At 37.3% G+C, this 22377-nt stretch overlaps 1 protein-coding gene across 2 annotated transcripts in view; it reads left to right on the top strand.

Annotated features, from left to right (window-relative positions):
• Positions 1-1561: 1561 nt before the first annotated feature.
• Positions 1562-22377, top strand: part of LOC115290051 (charged multivesicular body protein 3) — a 55047-nt gene continuing 34231 nt past the window's right edge. Inside the window, exon 1 of one of the 2 annotated variants that reach the window (XM_029937749.1) lies at positions 1562-1750. In XM_029937749.1, the coding sequence (XP_029793609.1) occupies positions 1706-1750 (45 nt within the window). In that variant the 5' untranslated portion in view covers positions 1562-1705. Of the gene's footprint in view, positions 1751-14336; positions 14372-22377 lie in introns of those variants that run through there. The other variant, XM_029937750.1, reaches the window with a different exon arrangement.

Here is a 22377-nt window from a genome sequence, read left to right as displayed (position 1 = left end):
CTGAGGAAGTAAGAATAGGATTTTAATTTTTACAATAAATCTGTACTGCTATTTTAAAAAGAACTTTATTGAAGTGTGATTTCTGTAAGCTGCATATATTTAAAGTATCCATTTGTTTTGACATTTTATACATATGTGAAACCATCCCCGCAATCAAGAGACTATCGATCATCTCCAAGAACTTCCTTATGTGTCTCTAATCCCTCCTTCCTGCCTCTTTCCTAACAACCCCTGTCTCCTTGGGCAACTGCTGAGCCGCTTTTTGTCACTACAGATTAGTTCACATTTTTAAAAATGTTATGGGGGTGCCTTGGTGGCTCAGTCGGTTAAACATCTGACTTCAGGTCATGATCTTGGGGTTCATGGGTTCAAGCCCCGCATTGGGCTCTGTGCTGATAGCTAGCTCAGAGCCTGGAGGCTGTCTTCAGATTCTCTATCTCCCTCTCTCACCCTCCCCTGCTCATGCTGTCTCTCTCTCTCTTCAAAAATAAATAAAAACATTAAAAAATAAATAAAACGCTATAGAAATGTAGTATGCACTTTTTTTTCTGGCTTCTTTCAGCATAATTATTTTGAAACTCATATTGTTGCATATATCAATAGTTTGTTCATTTTTATTGCTGAGTAGCATTCCATTATAGGGCTCCATCCCAATTGATTTATCCATTCATCTTTAGAGGGACATTTGGATTATTTCCAGTTCTTGGCTATTACAAATAAGGTGCTAAGAACACCCATTTACAAGTCTTTGTAAAGACATTTGCTTTTTCTCCTCTTGGGTAACCAGCTAGCAGTGGAATTGTGTTTTCAAAGTGGTTGTACTATTCACCACCACAATTGGGAGTATGGGGTTGTGGCACTAAATGAATGGCTCTCCACCACGTGAGGTAATGATAGCAACCATCAGCTCACTGTGTAGGTTCAGTCAGATTGCTGGGCTAAAATGCCTCTAGTCGTTTTTAACACAGATGCTTTTGAGAATCTGATTAAGGTCATGGCCCATGTGGAATACAAGACGACGGGTACACAAATGCCAGGTAGAAATCATCTAAGTTGGAAATAACGATGGCCCGAACAAACGCTGTTGACACTTTGGGCGGAAAGAAGAGGGCTGGAGTTCAAACACACGGAAAAGTTACCATTATTGGTACCTGATAAAGGGGGTAGAGAAGATGATGCCCAAGTTAGAGTGATTAGGTGATTGTGGCGACAACAGAGGGGAGGAACAGGTCTAGCGGGAGGAGGAAGGGGTAGTTTCTGGCTTGCCGCAAGTGACCTGCCTAGGGGACTCCTGAGATGCCGTTGGGAAAAGCGGTTGGAGATAGATGGAGATAGATTTCCTGTGCCACAACATATAGGTTTAAGAGAAGTATAAGAAGCAGCTGTAATCACCACATATAGTTAAAAAGTTCGTGTCTTCCAAAGGAATCACTTCCACACCCCATGAAAACACGCCTAATTCGTCACTACTATCTACAAATCCCCTCCCATAAGGGGCGCAATTGCACCAATCTCTCTGACGAAACTGCGCCTGACCCAATTCTGCGCATGCGCCTAACGCATGCGCACCACCTTCCTTGTGGCCGCCTTTTACCCTGGCGTCTAGGCTCCTTTCCTCAGGCCCGCCCCGCCCAGGCGGCTGTCCGGGACCTGCCTGGGCGCGGGGAACGGAAAGTCAGAAGGGGCAAGACGAGTTCAGTTCGCCATGGGGCTGTTTGGGAAAACCCAGGAGAAGCCGCCCAAAGAACTGGTAAGGGCTACGGCGGCGGCAGAAGAATCGGGGGTATTTGCGTGGGGTGTAGTGGAGTTGGTAAGCGACTGGCCACTCTCCCTCACAGCTGCCCAGGTGCCGCTTGGCCCCCATTTCCGGGGCCTTCCACTCGACCGAGGGGCCAGAGCAAGAGTCCCTAAGGAGGCGGTTGTGGCTAAAGCGAGCTGCTACCTCAGTACTTCACAAGGTAGCTGGGGCTGGATAAAGAATTTCTCAGCCTCGGCACGGGGCGCGGAGGTAGCAAGGCGGTCCTGGCCTCTGGAAACCCCTTCCCCTGCCCGCGTTGGTACATTCAGCCCGGAACCTTTCTCTACCGACGCCCTGCCCTTAATGCCCACCTCCGGCCCTCGGTGGCCCTGCCCTTCCGGGCAGAGTGGTCCTCGGGGAGCCCTGCCACCGCAGCGCGAAGAGGCGGCACCTGCCGCCCCTTCCACCTATCCTACTGCGTTGAGTGGAAGGCTCTGTTTCTCCTTCCCTGCCCTACAGCATTATGTTGACTGCAGACATACATGAATTGTAGGAGGCACCAGCCTCTTGCGAATGGTACCGACGGTAACTCTGGACCTGGCTTCGAATTCTGGGTCTGCCTGTTAACTAAGATAATGTCGGTATAATGCGTAGCGGCTGAGTATCCTGCAGAGTCGTCTTCCTAAGTTTGAACCCTGGTTTTCCACAGACCAAGCATTGTGATCTAGGGAAGGTTCATTTCTCTGTACCTTAGTCTTGCCTGTTAACTAGGAATGATAATAGTTTCACATCAGAGTCCTGGAGGCTGAAAGGCTGTAAAGTTTTGGCTAGAAGTGCTAGGTAGGGTCAAGTCTCAATTCTCTCTCTCTCTCTCTCTCTCTCTCTCTATATATATATAAACTTATATAAGTTTTTATGTATATATATAAACTTATATAAGTTTATATATATATATATACACTGTACATAAGCAATATATATGTAAGGATTGTTTTAGTTTATTTATTATTTTGAAAGAGAGTAAGCTCAAGTGGGGAAGAGGCAGAGAGAAAGGGAGAGAGAATCCCAAGCACGCCCTTCGCTGTCAGCACAGAGCTGGACTTGGGCTCCATCCCATGAACCATGAGATCATGACTTGAGCTGAAATCAGGAGTTGGTCACTTACCTGAGTGAGCCACCCAGGCACCCCTGGGTTAATTCCTTACATATTCTACAACCTTGACACCCAAATGCAGACAAGCATAAGCATCACCTGGGAGGTTTTTAGAAATTGGGAGCCTACCCCAAGACCTATTTAATGAGAATTTGAATTCTAACAAGTTCACCAGGGATTTAAGTGTGAATATTAGCGTTTGAGAAGCATTGGTTTACGTCATCCAGTTTATATTTATCCGTAATGGAAACAAACAAACCCTGAAATCCTTTATTTAATAAATGATCTCACCTGTTCAACTTTGGCAGGCAAGTTTTAAAAAAGTTTTTTAAAGTTTATTTATTTTTGAGAGAGAGACAAAGTGTGAGTGGGGCAGGGGCAGAGAGAGACACACAGAATCTGAAGCAGATTCCAGGCTCTCAGCTGTCACCAGGGAGCCCGTTGTGGTGCTTGAACTCACGAACTGTGAGATGATGACCTGAGCTGAAACTAAGAGCCAAACACTCAACCAGCTGAGCCATCCAGGTGCCCCTACTGCACATTTTTAAAACCAATGTTCTACATCATGAAGTTGCTGACACATGATGTCTGTGTTAATGTTGGTTATATTTGTTAGTCATAGGTCCTAGAACAGTACACACTCTATAAATATTAGTTTCTTTAGGCAACGTACTCAACTCTCTGTAAAATAAAAATTGTGGCGCTTAAATGAGGTGAGAGTGTGTGACATTATACACTCTTGTGTGTGTAAGTTGTAGAGCATTATAAAGATGCATGTTTTGTGGCGTGTATGTATTCAAAGATGCTCGTTATTATAGAAGTGTATTTTTGATGTTAGGGAAAGATTATTTCCTTCAGTCTTTGCCTTTCATAAGATAAGATTCCGGGAAAACAGTCTCATACTATTTAAACTGATCCCTTGTACATGTGTTACTTGTTTAAGGCTTAGAGTATTTTTAAATGATAAATATAATTGCTAAGAACATGATGCCAGTACACTCTGCCAGTAGGGTAACCTACCCAGGAAAGTAAATTCACACCATAAAATTTAAGGGCTAATGCATGAGATTGGTTTTTAAACCAGCGGATTATCATAAAGATGAAATAAAGAGGGGCACCTGGATGGCTCAGTCAGTTAAGCATCCGACTTCAGCTCAGGTTACGATTTCACAATTCATTAGTTCAAGCTCTGCATCGGACTCTGCTGACAGCTCAGAACCTGGAGCCTGTTTCAGATTCTGTGTGTGTCTCTGTCTCTGCCACTTCCCTGCTCACTCATTCTCTCTCTCTCTCAAAAATAAACTTAAGAAAACAATTTCTTAGTAAAAGATGAAATAAACAGCCAAGGAATGTATCTTCTAGCAAGTAAGATAGCATTTCAACAAGAAGTCTGGATTGGGTACTATATAAACATTAGAGGAGATCAGAGGTTGGAGTGATCATCCTTAGGATGGGGTGATCAGAGATGGTTTGGCCCTTTACTATCATGTGTTCAGCACATCTGCTATATTGTGAATTGGTTCCTGACTAGATAGTAGGGTTTTTCGTATTAGATTATTTATTTAACTGGTGCAAGAGAAAGCATACCCAAGATTTTCTTAAAGTTCTTCTTCAAAATACTTCAAGCTAACTTTTGAATTCCAATGATATCTTGTTCTAATTTGTCAGACAGTGTTTCTGTTTGCTTTAGTTTCAGTTTTTACCAAGTTCTCTGTGTAACTTGTGATTTATGACCAAGGAAAGTGTTTTGTCACCTGCCATAGTTATTTAGCATTGAGTTTGTAATTCCAAAATGTGTCAATGAAGCAGGAATGAGAACTGCTTTTTTTTTCCCCCTCTTTGGAGCTGCTGACACACAGATTAAGTACTCAGAGTCATATATGAATAAGAAGACAGTTAGTATCAGGCATTTTAGTTTTAGCTTGGCGTTTTTTAAGAGGGAGAAGGAGAAAAATGGTCAGCTTTATAAAAGAAGTGAAGGCAATTAAAGCAAAAGATAATGTTGGCAGAGAGAGAGAAGAGAGAGAGAATTGACAAAATGCCATAGTCTCAGTTGGGCAACTCTTGAGTTAGGATAAATTTATAGTGTGTCATCCACTCGGGGCTGGAAGATGAGGGTGTGTGGGTCCTAGCCCCAGCACAGGATAAGCAGGGGCCAGGTGCAGCGGTGTCACACCATCATGATTGTCATTTAGGCCATGGTCACAAGTCTGGCAAGTAAAATATAGTAGGGGTGGTGCTCACCCAGCTCTGGTATAGTATGCAGCACAGAGTGTGTGCTGAATAAATGTTGGGTACGAATGAATAATAAATAAAGGTTGGAATAAGATTAAAGTTTTAAGTTTAATAGTCCTAAAATGGACAGTGTTTCAGGGGATACTACAGGGAAACATTTTAGCTATTTAGGGAGCCTTAGAGACTAAAGTCCTCACCCCCAGCATCTCAGATGTTTTCACTGAGGCATTTTAGTGGTGAAACTTGTTCTGTCTTAAAGTGGCCACGTGGAGAGTAGATTGGGCCTGCTAAGGATGAAGGTGGTGTATAATTTCTTTAAAAACTTGTGATTGCGTTGTGTTGGGAGTCAAGAGGGCATGTGATTGTGCTGGAAGGAGATTCTTCTCTTGGAATTGAGGTTCTGCTGGAAAATTATGCTGTCCTTATTAGGAATTTTGCCGATTTAGCCTTTGGGTAGAGTAGTTACAATCATGGCAGGAGAATTCCTAAATCATATGACTAATTTACATCCTTAGACTGAGTCGTGTCTCATCGCTGTGGGTTGCTATCAGAATAGAGAAGAAAATGAGATGCGGAGATGGAGGAAAAGAGAAAGCTTCATTTACTTAGTTCATACAACAAACATTTATTGAGATATTCCAGTATGCATTGGGTTGGACACGAGGTTTTAAAAAATAAGTCACTGGTTGACAACATCAAAGAATAACAAGGTTCCTAGGGAAGACTGGCATGTGAACAAATTCTTATATTTAAGGGAAAATAAGGGCAGTGAAATAAGTGTATACAAGATCTGTGGTGTCACAGTGGAGGCAGTGAATAACAGTTCAAGTGAGAAAGAAGACCTGATCAGAAAGGATATCTGGGCCTTGTCACAAGACACATTAGTCATGTGGATGATTTGGTACAGATTTAGGAAAGGGGGAATCCCAAGCAAAGTAAACTGCATATGCAAGGTGTGCAAGTGTGGAACATAGATTGGAGGAACCAGAAAAAACTCAGAGTGGTTAGAGGATGAAATATTGTGAAATCTGAGTGGGATGCAGGGGGAGTGATGTCAGTGTCAGATATAAAATTGGAGGTGTAGATAGAAGGCAGATTAGCAAAGGCTTGTGTGTCATGCCTGCTAAGGATGGGGAGCTTTCAGAATAGTGGTTTGGAGCAAGAATTGGAGGGAAGAGATGTAGATTTGGAGGCTAGTTAGTGGCCCAGGTAAAAGATGATGCTAGTCTTAACTAAGCTTGGAAATACGGAGATGGAGAGGATAAGGTAAATTTTAGAAATATTTAGGATAGGTGTTCAGAACTTGCTATTCTACTGGATGTGGAATAGGAGGGCAGAACTGATTCTTGGGTTTTTGTTAAACCTCAACTCCAGTCAAACCCATCATTCCCCTCAGTGTGGTACCATGAACTGAAATTGAGAGACTTCAGGAAAAGAGCAGGTTTGATAGGGTAGTAATAGTGGAGAAGAAGGAACCACAGAGTTCAGTTTTGGGCAGAATTCAGTAATCAGGGAAGATATTAGAGAAAAGGTTATCCTAGGAGAGTAGTTTTCTACTTTGTCCTCTCAACAAAAATGTAAACTTCTTGATCTTGTTTTTCTTTATCTTTCTTTATCATTTCTTTATCATTCTTCAAGGATCTTGTTTTTCTTTATCATTCACTGGGTCAGCATAGTGTTGAACTCCCTTAGCAAGAGTAAGGTGTTTGCTTATCAAATATTTGCTTGATGAACAAAAGTAGAGATGGTGAGAGGACAGCTACACATTTGAAGTGTAGCCTACTTGTCTCTCTTCTGTATATCCATCTGGCAGTGATCACAGTAGGCGCATTTTGACCTAAGTTCAGTTATATGTGTTCCTTTTGGTAAATTTCTACTTTTATATATGTTTTAAATTCTGAAGGATACACAAACTCCCAGTTTACAGAGGTATAATTTATTTAGGGAATAAATAATTTTATAATTTACTTAGGGAAAGGTGCTAGGTAGTGGAGGGTCACAAGTGGGAAGGGAACTTAGTTTTCACCGTATACCTGTTTTAGTCTGCTCAGGCTGCTGTAACAAAATACTATAGACTAGGAAGTTTATAGATAACAAATTTATTTCTTACAGTTTTGGAGACTGGGAAGTCTAAGATCAGTGCACCCATAGATTCAGTTTCTGGTGAGGACCTCATTCCTAGGTATAGATGGCTATCTTTTCACTGGGTCCTCACATGACAAAAGGGGGAATCAAGCTTTCTGAGGTCTCTTTTGTAAGGTCACTAAACTCATTCATGAGGGCTCTGCACTCATGACCAAGGTGCCACATCCAAATACTGTCATATTGGGAATTATGTTTAAAATACAAATTTGGTGGGATAGCACAAACATGTAGACACACAAACTATAGTGTGATTAGTATATCCCAGCCTGAGTTCTAGAATCAGCCGTTTCTCCAAGGAGCACATATTTTGTCTATGGAGTTGAATTTAGCATAAGTTGTTGAGCATCTGTTTCATGCCTGATGTTGTGCATGGACTAAGTGAATAAATAAAAGATCTTTGACCTTCTGGAGTGGACAGTCTATGTAATTATAGGTACAGCATAGTTTACAAAAGTAAGGAGGAATAGCATTGTGTGTAATTATGCTGCAAGGGGCTTAACATGTCCTTGGGGTCAAGCAAGACCTCCTCAAAGTAACCTTACAGCCGAGACTTGAAGAACAAGTTCAGAAAACATGTTCATGTTTCCTGACTATTGCTAACATTTGGGGAAAGAAATACTTTCTGGTAGTCTTGAGAAATTATTCTATCAATTCTATCAGTTTCCACCTCCTACACAGGTATTAAATTGCTCCAATTCATGTCTCAGTGCTTCTAATTATCGAAATACTTTGACAAGTATAAACATAAAGTATGACTTGTCGTTTTAAGATGTTAATAAATGGATATTGAGGTTAGTCAGCATTATCCTGAAGATTTGAAGTGAAGCCTTTTAAAATCTAGCTTGCTTCAATTAATTGTAGGAAAAATATCTGTTTTCATATGTAAAGTTGAGTATACTTGTGTGGGTCAATTCTAGGTTCTGTATTCTGTTCCATTGATTTATGTGTGTATTCTTTGGTTAATACTACTCTGTCTTGCGTATAGCTTTATATTGTCTTGAAATTGAGTAGTGGGCAGGGCGCCTGGGTGGCTGGCTGTCAGTTAAGCAGCCAACTTTAACCTCAGGTCATGATCTCACAGCTCAAAAGCTCCTGAGTTTGAGCCCCGCGTTGGGCTCTGTGCTGATGACTCAGAGCCTAGAGCCTGCTTCTGATTCTGTGTGTGTCTCTCTCTGTTCCTCCCCTACTCATGCTCTGTCTCTCAAAAATAAAATAAAAACATTAAAAAATTTTTTAAAAATTGGGTAGTGGGGAATCTCCCAACTCTGTTTTTCTTCATTGTTATGTTAGCTATTCTGGGGCATTTGCCTTTACATATACATTTTATTTATTTATTTATTTTAATTTTTAAGTTTATTTTGAGAGCAAAAGAGCACTTATGAGAGAGGCAGAGAGAGAGAGGGAGGGAGGGAGGGAGAATCCCAGGCAGGCTCTGTACTGTTAGATGTGGGGTTCAAACTCACAAATTGTGAGATCATGAGCTGAGCCAAAATCAGGAGTCAGATGCTTAACTGACTGAGCCATCCAGGTGCCCCTACATAAACATTTTAGAATCAGTTTGTTTTTGTTGATATCTACCATTATAGATTCTGGTGATTTTGATTAGGGTTGCATTGAATCTACAGAAGAAGTTGAGAGGAATTGATGTCTTAATGTTCAGTCATTCAATCCTTGAACATGGACTATTTCTCCATTTATTTATATCTTCTTTGATTTCTTTTGTCAGTGTTTTGTAGTTTTCCAGTAGATCCAATACATATTATTTGATTTATACTTGAGTGGGTTTTTTTAATGCTATTGTAAAGGTTATTTTTTTTTTGAAATTTCAGATTCCAGTGATTACCGGTATGTTAGAAAGCAGTTAACTTTTGTATATTAATGTTCTTACAACTTTGTTATACTTGCTTGTTAGTACTAGGAGATTTTTAAAATTTGATTCTTTGGGATTTTATTTTTTAATGTAGAAGATCATGTCCTCTGTGTGTGCACACACATACACACAAAGACAGTTTAATTGCTTTCTTCCCATTCTGTATACCTTTTAATTCTTTTTCATGTCATATTGTACTACCTAGGACTTCATTACAGTGTTGAGTAAGAGTAGAGAGAGATATCCTTGCTTTTTCCCAATCTTAGCATGAAAGCTTCTAATTTATTACCATTAATTATGATGTTAGATATAGTGGGGGGGGAGATAGTTGCAGATTTTTTAAAAATTGTTATTAAATTGAGAGTTTCCCTTTTATTAGGTTTCCTGAAAATTTGTATGGTGAATAGGTATTGGATCTTGTCAAATGTGTCTTCTGTGTTGATCACATGATTTTCTTATTTAGCTTGCTGGTGTGGTGGATTACAGTGATTGTTGAATCTTGATACCTGGAATAAATTTCAGTTGGTCATGGTTTATAATTCTTTTTCATATATTCTTGCATTCAGTTTGCTAACATTTTATAGAGGGCTTTTGCATCTGTGTTCGTGAGAGATACTGCTCTATTGTTTTCCCTCCTAGTAATGTCTTTTTCTGTGTTTGGATAATACTGTCATAGAATGAGTTAAAAAGTATTCCCTCATATGGGAATATGGAAAACTCATATGTTTTCTTGAAAATTTTATTCTTGAGAATTACTTTCATTTCTTCCTTAAATGTTTGAGTGCCTATTTTCAGTTTATTTTGTGTGTGCGGGGGTTATATACCTATGAGTAGAATTGTTGGGTCATATGGTAATTCTTTATTTACCTTTTTGAGAAACTCCAAAATCGTTTTTTTTGTTTACAGTGGCTTCATGATTTTACATTCCCATCACCAATGTACAAGTGTTCTGTTTCTCTATACCCTTGCCAACAATTAAAACAATTTTTTTGATAGTTTGCTGAGTGCAAAGTGGTATCTCATTGTTTTTGCATTTCTTTAATGAACAATGAAATTGAATATCTTTTCATGTGCTTGTTGGCCATTTGTATATCTTCTTTGGAAAAATGCCTGTTTATGTCCTTTGCATATTTTTAATTGGGCTTTTTATTGTTGTTGTAGGAGTTCCTTATATACTTACAGTAAGCCCTTATCAGTTACAGGATTTGCAAATATTTTCTCCCATTTTATAGGTAATCTTTTTTACTTTGATGATAATACCCTTTGATGCACAGTTTGTAATTTTGATGAGGTTCAGTTTATGTATTTTTTTTTTCTCTATTTGTTCATGATTTGGGAACATTTCTCCATTGCCAAATCTGATATTTTCAAGAGTTTTGTAGATTTGCAATCTATAGCTAAGTCTTTGATTCATGTTAATTTTTATATGCTGGAGGTAGGAGTAGAGCTTGCTTTTGATTAGCGTTTGCATGATATATCTCTGTATGCCTTTACCTCTAATCTTAGTCTTTATATATAAGTTGGTAGGAAACATATAGTTGAGTCTTCCTTTTTTTTTATATACTTATTTATTTTTGAGAGAGAGAGAGACAGAGACAGACATACACAGTGTGAGAGGGCGAGGGGCAAAGAGAGAGGGAGACCCAGAATCCAAAGCAGGCTCTATGCTCTGAGCTGTCAGCACAGAGCCCGATGCTGGGCTTGAACTCAGAAACCGTGAGACCATGACCCGAGCCAAAGTTGGCTGCTTAACCAACCAACCAACCAACCAGCAAAACCACCAAAGTGCCCCAGTTGAGTCTTGCTTTTTATCTTTTCCCTTCACTCTTATATGCTCTTTTTTAGTTGGTTTATTTAGACCATTCACATTTATTTTTTAAGTGGAGTCCAGTACAGGGCTTGAACTCACAACCCTGAAATCAAGACCTGAGCTGAGATCAAGAGTCAGATGCCTGACTGAGCCACCCCGGTGCTCCTTGACCATTCACATTTAAAATGATGATTGATAGAGCTGCATTAATATCCATAGTGTTGTAACTGATATTTGTTATACTTTTGTTATTTTTTCCCATCTTAAAAATGTTTTTCTTTGCTTCATGTGGTTTTGAGTATTTTATATGATTCATTTTATCTTATATTTTTGCTTATCAATTACTCATCTTTAAAAAAAGATTTTAGTGGTTATCCCAGATTTTGAAATATTCATTTGCAATTAACCAGCTTAACTTATTTTTTTTTTAATGTTTGCTTATTTTTGAGAGAGAGACACTGAGTGTGAGCAGGGGAGGGACAGAGAAAGGGAAACACAGAATCCGAAGCAGCTCCAGGCTGTGAGCTGTCAGCACACAGCGAGATCATGACCTGAGTTAAAGTCAGACGCTTAATTGACTGAGCCACCCAGGCACCCCTGATTAACTTAACTTGTAATAACATTCGGTTTCACATGTAATGCAGGTCCTTTCTAACAGTGTATTCCCAGTTCCTTCCTCCTGACCAAATTCATTTCACTTATCCATATGCTATCTTCATCAAATATACATTTGCTATTACTAAATAATTATCTTTTAAATCATTTAAGAATAACAAAAGTAAAACTTTTGCCTTCACTTATTTTTTCTGTAATACTCTTTCTTTATGTAGATGCAAGTTCTAACTATATAATTTTTTTCCTCCCTGAAGAACTTTGTTAAACATTTCTGGTAGGTCAGATCTGCTGTGATGAATTTCCTCAATTTTATTTGTTTGAGAGTCTTTATTTCTCCTCTTTTGAAAGATAATTTTGTTGGACATAGAATTCTAGGTGAGTGACCTTTCCCTCCCCATCACTTTATAAATTTTTTTAATGTTTTATTCGTTTTTGAGACAGAGACAGAGCATGAGCGGGAGAGGGGCAGAGAGAGAGAGAGGGAGACACAGAATCAGAAACAGGCTCCAGGCTCAGACCTGTCAGATCAGAGTCCAGTCTAATGCGGGGCTTGAACCCAGGAACATGAGATCATGACCTGAGCCGAAGTCGGAGGCTTAGCTGACTGAGCCACCCAGGTGCCCCTCCCCAACACTTTATTTTTTTTTCCCCTTTTTTTAATAGTTTATTGTCAAATTGGTTTCCATACAACACCCAGTGCTCTTCCCCACAAGTGCCCTTCATCACCACCACCTCTTTTCCCCCTTCCCCCTTCCCCTTCAACCCTCAGTTCATTTTCAGTATTCCATAGTCTTTCAAGTTTTGTGTCCCTCTCTCTCCCCAACTCTCTTTCCCTCTTCCCCTCCCCCTGGTCCTCCGTTAAGTTTCTCCTGTTCTCCTATTAGACCTGAGTGCAAACATATGGTATCTGTCCTTCTCTGCCTGACTTATTTTGCTTAGCATGACACCCTTGAGGTCCATCCACTTTCCTACAAATGGCCATATTTCATTCTTTCTCATTGCCATGTAGTACTTTATCGTGTATATATACCACATCTTCTTGATCCACTCATCAGGTGATGGACATTTTGTTTTGGCTATTGTTGACAGTACTGCTATCCCAACACTTTAAATGTATCCACTCTCTTTGTGTTTGCATAGTTTCTAACAAGAAGTCATTTATAATTCATACCCTTGTTCTCCTATAGGTAAAGTGCTTTTTTGCTCTATCTTCTTCCAAGATTTTCTCTTTGCTTTGGTGTCTACAGTTTGAATATGATATCACCAGTTGTCATTTTTTTGGATTGTTATTGTACTTTGTGTTCTCTTCCTGGATCTTTGGTTTGGTGTCTATCATTAATTTTGGAAGTTTTCAACAATCATTATTTCAGGTATTTTTTCTGTTCGGCTTCCTCTTTTATCTCCTTCAGGTATTCCAGTGATGTGTATGTTAACATCTTTTGAAACCATCCCACAGTTCTTAGTCATTTTTTTGTTTTGTTTTCATCTTTTTCTTTTTAAATTTCAATTTGCGAAGTTTCTATTCAGTGGCTCAAATTTGTTGACTTATTCCTTGGCTGTGTCCTGTCTACTGATAAACCTATCAAAGGTGTTTGTCATTCTGTTATGATGTTATGTTGTATATTTCTAGCATTTCCTTTTTATACTTAGTATTTTTGTTCCCTGTACTTGCTTATATTATCCATCTCTTCTTAGATAATATCTACTTTTTTTTTTTTTTACAAGAGCCAAAACATGTCAATCTGTTTTTAAAATTTTTTTTCTAATGTTTTATTTATTTTTGAGAGAGAGAGAGAGAGAGAGAGAGAGAGAGAGAGAGACAACGTGAGCAGGGGAGGGTCAGAGAAAGAGGGAGGTACAGACTCTGAGACAGGCTCCAGGCTCTGAGCTAGCTGTCAGCACAGAGCCCGATGTGGGCTCCAACCCATGAACCACGAGATCATGACGTGAGCCGAAGCCGAACGCTTAACCAACTGAGTCACCCAGGCGCCCCAAAACATATCAATCTTATGTCACGCCCAGTCCTGGTTCTGATTCTTGCTTTGTCTCTTCAGACTGCTCTTTCTTGTCTTTTAGAATGCCTTGTAATTTTATGTTGAAAATTGGGTATGATACATGAGGTATTAGGAACTGAGGTGAATTGGTCTTCAGTATAAGGTTTTATGTTAATTAGTCCAGGAGTTTGACTTTGTTAATGTTACTGTAGCTATAGGTACCATAGGCTTAAAGTTATTCTAGTGTCCCTGTTTTTATCTCCTTGTTATCCTGGGCATCCAAAAAAACTTCTTTTTAGATAGATGGATAAAAGTTACCTTCATCTCTTTTAGTTCTAATTCATTGTTATATTGGAGCGCTATTGGTGTGATGGTAAGATATGGGGGACTGGAGCATTCTATAATCTTATTAAGTCTGTGCTTTAGTGGCCTGCGTCCTGGACTATGACATTTGCAAGTATTTCTTAATTTTTTGCCCACTCCTCGTGACAGAAGAAGACTAAAAAAAGAGCAGTCCGGTAAATGCCCTTCCCCAAAGTGGAACAAAGCTCTAGTAAGGTTTATTTTATAGAAAACAGTCTGTGCATATTTCAGGGTGGGTACTTTCCTCCCTCCCTATGTCAGAAACACAGGGGGAATCTTTCTTGCCTTTTCACCATGAGAAGCTTCTGGGGTTTCTGGAGGGAAAACCCATGAAATTGTGGTGTCCCCTAGGAGTTTCATTCTTATGATGCTGTACCCATCCTGCAGTAACTAGTCCAAATACCACTTAAATGTTCTGTCCAGTGTTCCAGGTGACCATATCTCAACTGTGAGTCTCTGTGTTCACCTCTCTCTCTCCACATTTGCCTGGTAGTTTGGTTGGTAGTTTGCCTTGATTTTCCGATGAGTCCAAGAAAATTTTTTTTCTGTTCTGTTCTTTTTTTTTTTTTTTCTTTTCTGGTCATATGACAAGAGTGATAACTTCTGAGCTCTTTATATGTCAGAGCTGACTGAAACTTTACTTTTAAATGATATTTTTCACATGTATAGAATTTGGGATTGAGAGAATTTTTTCTTTCAGCATTTTAAAGATGCTTCATTGTCTTATGATTTGCATAGTTTCTTTTGAGAAGTGTGATGTAATTCTTATTTTGGTCTTTTCTAATTAATGTGTAGCTTTTTCTCCATAGCTGATTTTAAGATTTTATATCTGATTTTCAGCATTTTTAATATAATGTGTTTAGGTGTGTGGTGTAGTGTTACATTCAGGTTTTTTGTTTGGTTTTGGTGTCTCCATGGCTTTGGATTCTCTAAGCTTCTTAGATCTGTGGTTTGATACTTTTCATTATTTTTGGAAAATTTTCAGCCATTCTCTCCTTAAATACTTTGTTTTCTGTCTTACCTCCTGCTGGAATACCAATTATACATCTATTCAACCATTTCTTATGTCTCATAGTTCCTGAGTACTTATTTTATTCTGTTTTTTAATTTGGGTAACTTTTATTGACTTCAGGTTTGTTAATTCTTTCCTCAACTGTGTTTGATGAGCCAGTGAAGACATTCTTTGTCTGTTTCAAAATTTTTCTACCATTTTTAATTGAGGCTCCCATCATGCCTGTGGCTCCTGAGGTTTTGTGCTCTCCACTAACCCATTCTTGGACTTTAACAACTTACTAAAAATTTTAACCAGGTTTTCCTTAATTGCTCCTAAGGTGCCTGCCATCCCATGCTGTGTCACAGCTGATTTAGTTTTCAGTGTTCAGTCTCTTCCTTGGAAGTGTGTTTGTTTATATTTCATGTTACTTTGTTACCTTGTGATCTATTTTTGACAGGTTCAGGAAAAGTTACTTTGTAGTTCAAAATACTGTCTTACTGTCTTATTGAGAGACCTCCCAGCTTTCTAGATCTCAGCAGAGATAGAACTCTAAAATTCTCTTTGAAAAGTTACCCCATTAAATTAGACCCAATTCTTAGGTGGCTTTGTTTAAATTTTTATTTTTCTCAACAAGTGTATGTTATATCCTTCTCTGTTTTGTAGCCATTTGCACATTTTTCTTTCGTGGTATTGTTTTCCTGTTGCTACCTTAAATATGCTATATATTGGTCCTTACAGTGGAATATATGACTTGTGATATTGAAGCCTTTTTAAGTGATGAATATGTTTTTTTTTTCCTCTCAGAAAACTTGTGACTTTATTTTGCTCAGGTTTGGAAATAAGTGTAGGTAATTCACTAGTTACTATTTTTCCCTGTAATGAAGACAGATTGACTTTAGTCTTCAGTTATCATTTGCCATATATTTTTTTAATTTTAGAAAATGCTGATTAAATGTCAGTTTTCAAACTGAAACAAAATTTGGGTTTATGTAATTATTTTGAAGTATTGGATGATTGTATAGCAGAGAAGGGAGTGTGGCATCTAAAACAATCAAAAAGGGGTGCCTGACTGGCTCAGTCAGTGGAGCATGTGGTTCTTGATCTTGGGATTGTGAGTTTGAGCCCCACGTTGGGTATAGAGATTACTTAAAAATTAAATCTTAAAGAAAACAAAACAGTTTAAAAAAAATAGATTCAGTGAATGTTCCTACTACTTTGAGATAGAATTTAAAAGTATTCTGGGGTGCCTGCAAGGCTCGGTCACTTGAGCATCCAGCTATTGATTTCAACTCATATCATGATCCCATGGTCATGGGATTGGAGCTCTTGGGCTCTGTGCTGAGTGTGGAGCCTGCTTAAAGACTCTCTCTGTCTCCCTTCATCCCCCTCTCCCACTCGTGTACTCGCTTTCTCTAAAATAAAAAAAATAAAAGATTTAAAAATATTTCTTGCAAACAAAGATGATTTAAAGCACTTATAAACTGGGTTTTTAAAAAATTCATAAAATAGACTTACATTTAAAATTTTAAAGTGAAATATAGTTGACATAGAGTATTACATTAACTTCATGTATACAACATAAAGATTCAGCAATCATACACATTATGAATATCCAAAATAAATGTACTACAGTATTATTCACTAAGTTCTCTATGTCAAACTTTTCATCTCCTTGATTTATTTTATAACCAGAAATATGTACCTCTTAATCCCCTTCACCTATTTTGCCCATCCCTCCACTTCTTTCCCGCTTGGCAGCCACCAGTACTCTATATTTATGAGTCTGCTTCTATATATTTTTTGTTGTTTATCTTTTTAGATTCTGCATAGAAATAAAATCTTGTGAAATTTGTTTTTCTTCAGCTTATTTTATTTAGCAGAATACCCTCTAGGTCCATCCATGTTGTCAAAAATGGCAAGCTTCCATTCCTCTTTACAACTGACATTCCATTTGTGTACTTGTGCCCCACCTTTATCCGTTTATCTATAGATGGACACTTAGGATGCTTCCATATTTTCGCTGTTGTAAAGAGTGCTGCAATAAACATGGGGTGTATATATCTTTCTGAATTAGGGTTTTAATTTTCTTTGTGTAAATATCCAGAAGTAGAATTACTGGATGGTATGGTGGTTCTATTTTTAATTTTTTGAGGAAACTCCATACTGTTTCCCAGAGGGGTTGCGCCAATTTACATTCCCACCAGAATGCATGAGGACTTCCTTTTCTCCACATTCTCACCAACATTTATTTTGTGTCTTTTTGATGTTAGCCATTCTGACTAGTGTGAGGTGAGAGCTTACTGTGGTTTTTGATTTGCATCCCTAATGATTAGTCATGCTGAACATTTTTTCATGTGTCTGTTGGCTGTCTGTATATCTTCTTTGGAAAACTGTCTATTTAGGTCATCTACTCATTTGTAATCAGATTGATTTTCTGTTGTTGAGTTATGGGAGTTTCTTTTATATTTTTAACATTAAACCCTTATTGGATATATTGTTTGTAAATATTTTCATCCTCCATTGGTTGCCTTTTGTCTTATGGATGGTTTCCTTCCTTGTGCTAAATGTTTTTAGTTCAGTATAGTTCTATTTGTTTATTTTTGCTTCTGTTTCCCTTGCCTGAGAAAAATATTGTGGTAGTTATGTCCAAGAGATTACTTTCTGAAATTTTCTTTTAGGAGTTTTATGGCTTCAGGTCTTACATTTAGGTCTTTAATCCATTTTGGGTTTATTTTTGTGTATGGTGTAAAGAAGCTTTATTCTTTGGCATGTAGCTGTCTGTTTTCCCCAACACCATTTATTTAAGAGACTGTCTTTTCTCCATTGTATATTCTTGTCTCCTTTGTCATAGATTAACTGATGATACATGCATGGGTTTATTTTTGGTCTCTCACTTTTGTTCTCCTGATCTATGTGTCGATTTTTCTACTAGTTCAATATTGTTTTGTTACTTTAGCTTTGTGGTATATCTTGAAATCTGGGATTATGATAACTCGAGCTTTCTTCTTTCTCAGGTTTGCTTTAGCTATTCAGGGTCTTTTGTGACTGCATACAGATTTTAGTATTAGTTGTTCTAGTTCTGTGAAAAATGCTGTTGGTATTTCTATAGGGATTGCACTGAATCTGTAGATTGCTTTGGGTAGTATGGACATTTTAACAGTATTCTCCCAAATCAGAACCTAATATTTTTCACAATTCTTTTTTCTTTTGTTTTTAAAAAATATTTCTTGAAACAGGTGATATTTGTACATAATAAAAAATTCAAAAGGCAGAAAATTGTTCAGTTTCCATCCTTGAAACAGCAGTCTAATTTCTTATGGAGTCTCCCATTGCTATTCTGTAATGTATAAACATATAAATATTTCTATCCTTCCCTTTTTCCATCTCTCTCTTGTCTTCCCTTCTCTCCTTTCTCCTCTCCCTCTCTTTAACCTTCTTTCTCTCTTTAACATATATAATATCATACTGTAAATGTCCTTTACTTTCCTATTTTCAGTTATTTTGAGAATTAATTGCACAGTGAGTCTGCATTGTATTGCTTTTTTCTGTTTAGTTAGAACATAATGTCCATTTATGGAAATTCTTTAATATGTCTAACTAATAGAACTAGTGTTCTGTTGCTTTACACTTAGGTATTTCTAGTCTTTTGCTACTACAAACAGTGTAACAATGCATTTTTACAAAAGTCATTTCACCATTGCCATCTATTGTATTAGATTTGAGTACTCACCCCTCAAGGACTATGAGCAAACACTTATATATATAATGAGAAACTTTGAAACAACCAGTTTTTAATGACTTTTATTTTAAGCTTCTGGATTTATTTAAGCAATGGATAAGCTTCAGTTGAAATATAAACTGTTAAATTGCTGTAGTAATAAGTTGATAGCTTCTTATCTTTTTGAATTAGAATTTTCTCTGGGGCGCTTGGGTGGCTCAGTCGGTTAAGGATCCAAATTTGGCTCAGGTCATGATCTTGCAGTTCATGGGATTGAGCCTGGTGTCAGGTTCTGTGCTGACAGCTTAGAACCAAGAGCCTGCTTCTGATTCTGTCTCCTTCTCTCTCTCTCTCTGCTCCTCCTCTGCTCACAGTCTGTCTCTGTCTCTCTCTCAAAAATAAACAACCATTTAAAAAAAAGAATTTTCTCAATACTGGATATATAAACAAAATATGGAAATAAATTGGATGCTAAGGTTGGTATAATGTTGTAACAACTAATTTAAAGTTTTATCTTTCATCAAGATAGATAGGCTATTCTCATTTATTTACTTTATAGTAATACAAAATTTGAATGTGATCCTACATGATAAGTGTGTATTGGCATAATACTTCTTGTATTTGTGAAGTTATATGTTAGATTTATTTGGAAGATTCTACTCTAAAACCAAGTTTAAAAATCACTGCACTGGTTCATTGTGCCTCATTTTAAAGCTTATATTTGAATTGTGAAACTTAACCTGCATGTGGTTCCTGGAATTCTTGTAGCTGCTGCGGGCTGGTACTCTTCCTGGGTGCATTGCTTCTACTTGATTGGCTATCCTCAGGTGTTAACAGTTGAAAGCAGAAATAATAGGAGCTAATCAATATTTTGACCTATGAGAATAAAAATCTAAAATTTATGTTTAGCTTTATAGTAAACTGGATTAGGAATAACTTGTTGCCTTACAAAACTCATTGCTATAATATAATAGATGATAAATGTTTTTTCTGTCAACTTGAATTAAATAGCTTTACCCCTCAGTGTTGCCAGTTCAGACGGACATTATTTAACCACATTTATTTTTGTACTCTGTCCTTTTAGTCTGTATAGAAGGACAAGGACACTGTTTTGCCTTGGTCTCCTACTGGCTTTTGTTTTCACTGAGTAAAATGCTATAGCTTCTTTCTTCCCCTCCCTGTCCAGTCCACCATAGTGGATAGTCACATGGTTCCCTAGCACACTTTTTGATTTCTGCTCAAAAGTCACCTTAGCAATTGAGCTTTCTTTCATCACCCTGTAAAAAAAATAGCAAGCCTCCCTCCACCCCCACTGCTCTCATCTTATTTTTGCTTCATTTTCTCCCTAGCACTCATTTTTGTGACAGAGTATTTACTTGTTTATTTGCTTACTTTTTTTCCTCATTAGAATGTAGGTTCATAAGGTGGTCTTTGTCTCCTGCTCTATCACTAGCACATTGAGCATGTACTCAGTAACCATTTGAATGAATGGATGGGTCTTGGGTTTTCTTTCCAGCTGGTTCTGAAGTTCTGGTTAGATTATAAGAGTGTCTTCAAACTTCTTCCTATATCTCTTAAAATAATTTTGACAACTGGTATACTCTTTTGGACAGTTATAAATAAATATTTAATATTTGTTATGATTTTAAGTAGAGTTGCACAGGATGTAATTTTTGATATATTGTAAATATTACAAAATTATTACATCATTCTTTTAAAAGCATCATGCCAATTTGATCCCCATCAATATTCATTTGAAACATACATGCACACATTCTTACTTATAGTCAGGCATTTTCCATTATTCTCTTTTTCTTCTTGAAAAGAGAATTGCCATTTATTTCCATTCTACTTTCACCACATGGATTTCTCCTACTGTAATACTTTTATGCTTGAAATAATTTAACAATCATCCTATTATACTTGGAACATATATACCTTTTATGTACCAACCAAAATACGTACATATCTTTTTTGATAAAAATGCTCAGCAAACTAGGAATAGAAGGGAGCTTTCTTAGCATAATAAATAAAGGGCATTTATGGAACACTACAGCTAACTGTATAGTAAATTTTGAAAGACTGAAAACTTTTTTTCTAAGATTAGGAACAAGACAAAGATACCTACTTTTGACATTGTACTAGAAGTTTTAGCTACAGTACTTGGACAAGAAAAAGAAAAGATACCCACATTGAAAAGGAAGAAGTAAAACTGTATTTGCAGATGGCATGATTCCATTCATAGAAAACTCCAAAGAATCCTCATGTACAAAATACTTATTAAATGAATTCAGCAAATTTGCAGGTTTCAAAACAGTTATAAAATAATTAGTTGTATTTTTTATACCTGCAATGAAAACTCTTAAAAGAAAATACAGAAACAAAATTTGTTTACAAAGGTATCTAAAAGAACAAAATACTGAGGAATAAATTTAACCAATGAAGCAAAATATTTGTACACTGAAAACTACAGATATTGCTAGGAGAAATTTCAGAATCATGGATTGCAAGACTTAATGCTGTTAAGAGAGCAGTACAACACAAAGCAATCTGCAGATTCAATACAATGCCTATCAGAATTCCAAAAGGAAAAGTTGATCCTCAAATTCATATGTAATACAACAGGCCCTGAATAGCCAAAACAATACTGAAAAAGAAAAACAAATTTGGAGAATTCACAGTTCCTGATTTCAGAAGTTACTATGAAGCTATACTAATGTAAACAGTGTGGTATTGGCATAAGGATAGACATATAGGCACATATATGTATGGCCAGTTGATTTTCTGTAAGGGGGCTAAGACCATTTAATGGTGGATAGTCTTTTCAACAAATTGTGCTGGGACAAATGGATATTCACATGTAGAGAAATGAAGCTGGACTCCTACATCATTCCATATACAGCAATTAACTTAAAGCTTTTAGAAAACCATAAAATTATTAGGTAAAAGCATAGGGATAAATCTTCATGACCTTATACCTGGCCAGTGGATTCTCAGCTATGACACCAGAAGCACAAGCACCCAAAGCAAAAATAGACATATTGAAAGTCATCAAAATTAAAAGCTTTTGTGCATCAAAGGACATTATCAAGAAAGTGAAAAGATAACCTGTAGAATGGGAGAATATATTTATAAATGACATGGCTGATAAGATTGTACTATCAGAGTGTAAAAGAACTCATACAACCAGCAACAAAAAGACAACTAAACTTAAAAAAATGAGTAGAAGACATGAATAGTCATTTCTCCAAGGAAGATACTCCAATGGCCAACAAGCACATGAAAAGATATTTAGCTTCATTTGTCATTAAAGAAATGCAAATCAAAACCACAATGATACTGCTTCTTCAGGTCCAACAGATTGGCTGTAGTTTAAAAAAAAATTGGAGGATAACAAGTAGTGGTAAGGATGCAGAGAAATAAAAATCCTCAAACATTGCTGGAGGGAATATAAAGTGGTGAAGCTTCTTTCTAAAATAGTTTGGGAGTTCCTCAAAAAGATAAACATAGAATCACCATATGATTGAGCATTTCTACTCCTAGATCTATATTCCAAAGAACTGAAAATAGGAATTCAAATAAATACTTGTATACGAATGATCATAGGACTATTCACAGTAACTAAAAGATGGAAACAACCGAAATATCCATCAATGAATGGAAGTACAAATGAACAAGTTGTGGTGTATACATTATGATGAATATTATTCAGCCATGAAAAGTAGTGAATTATTTTTTAAAA

Source organism: Suricata suricatta, chromosome 4, assembly GCF_006229205.1.
Source record: "Suricata suricatta isolate VVHF042 chromosome 4, meerkat_22Aug2017_6uvM2_HiC, whole genome shotgun sequence".
Taxonomy (NCBI): domain Eukaryota; kingdom Metazoa; phylum Chordata; class Mammalia; order Carnivora; family Herpestidae; genus Suricata; species Suricata suricatta.
The sequence above is the reverse complement of the archived record's forward strand: the minus strand, read 5'-3'. Positions and strand labels throughout refer to the sequence as shown.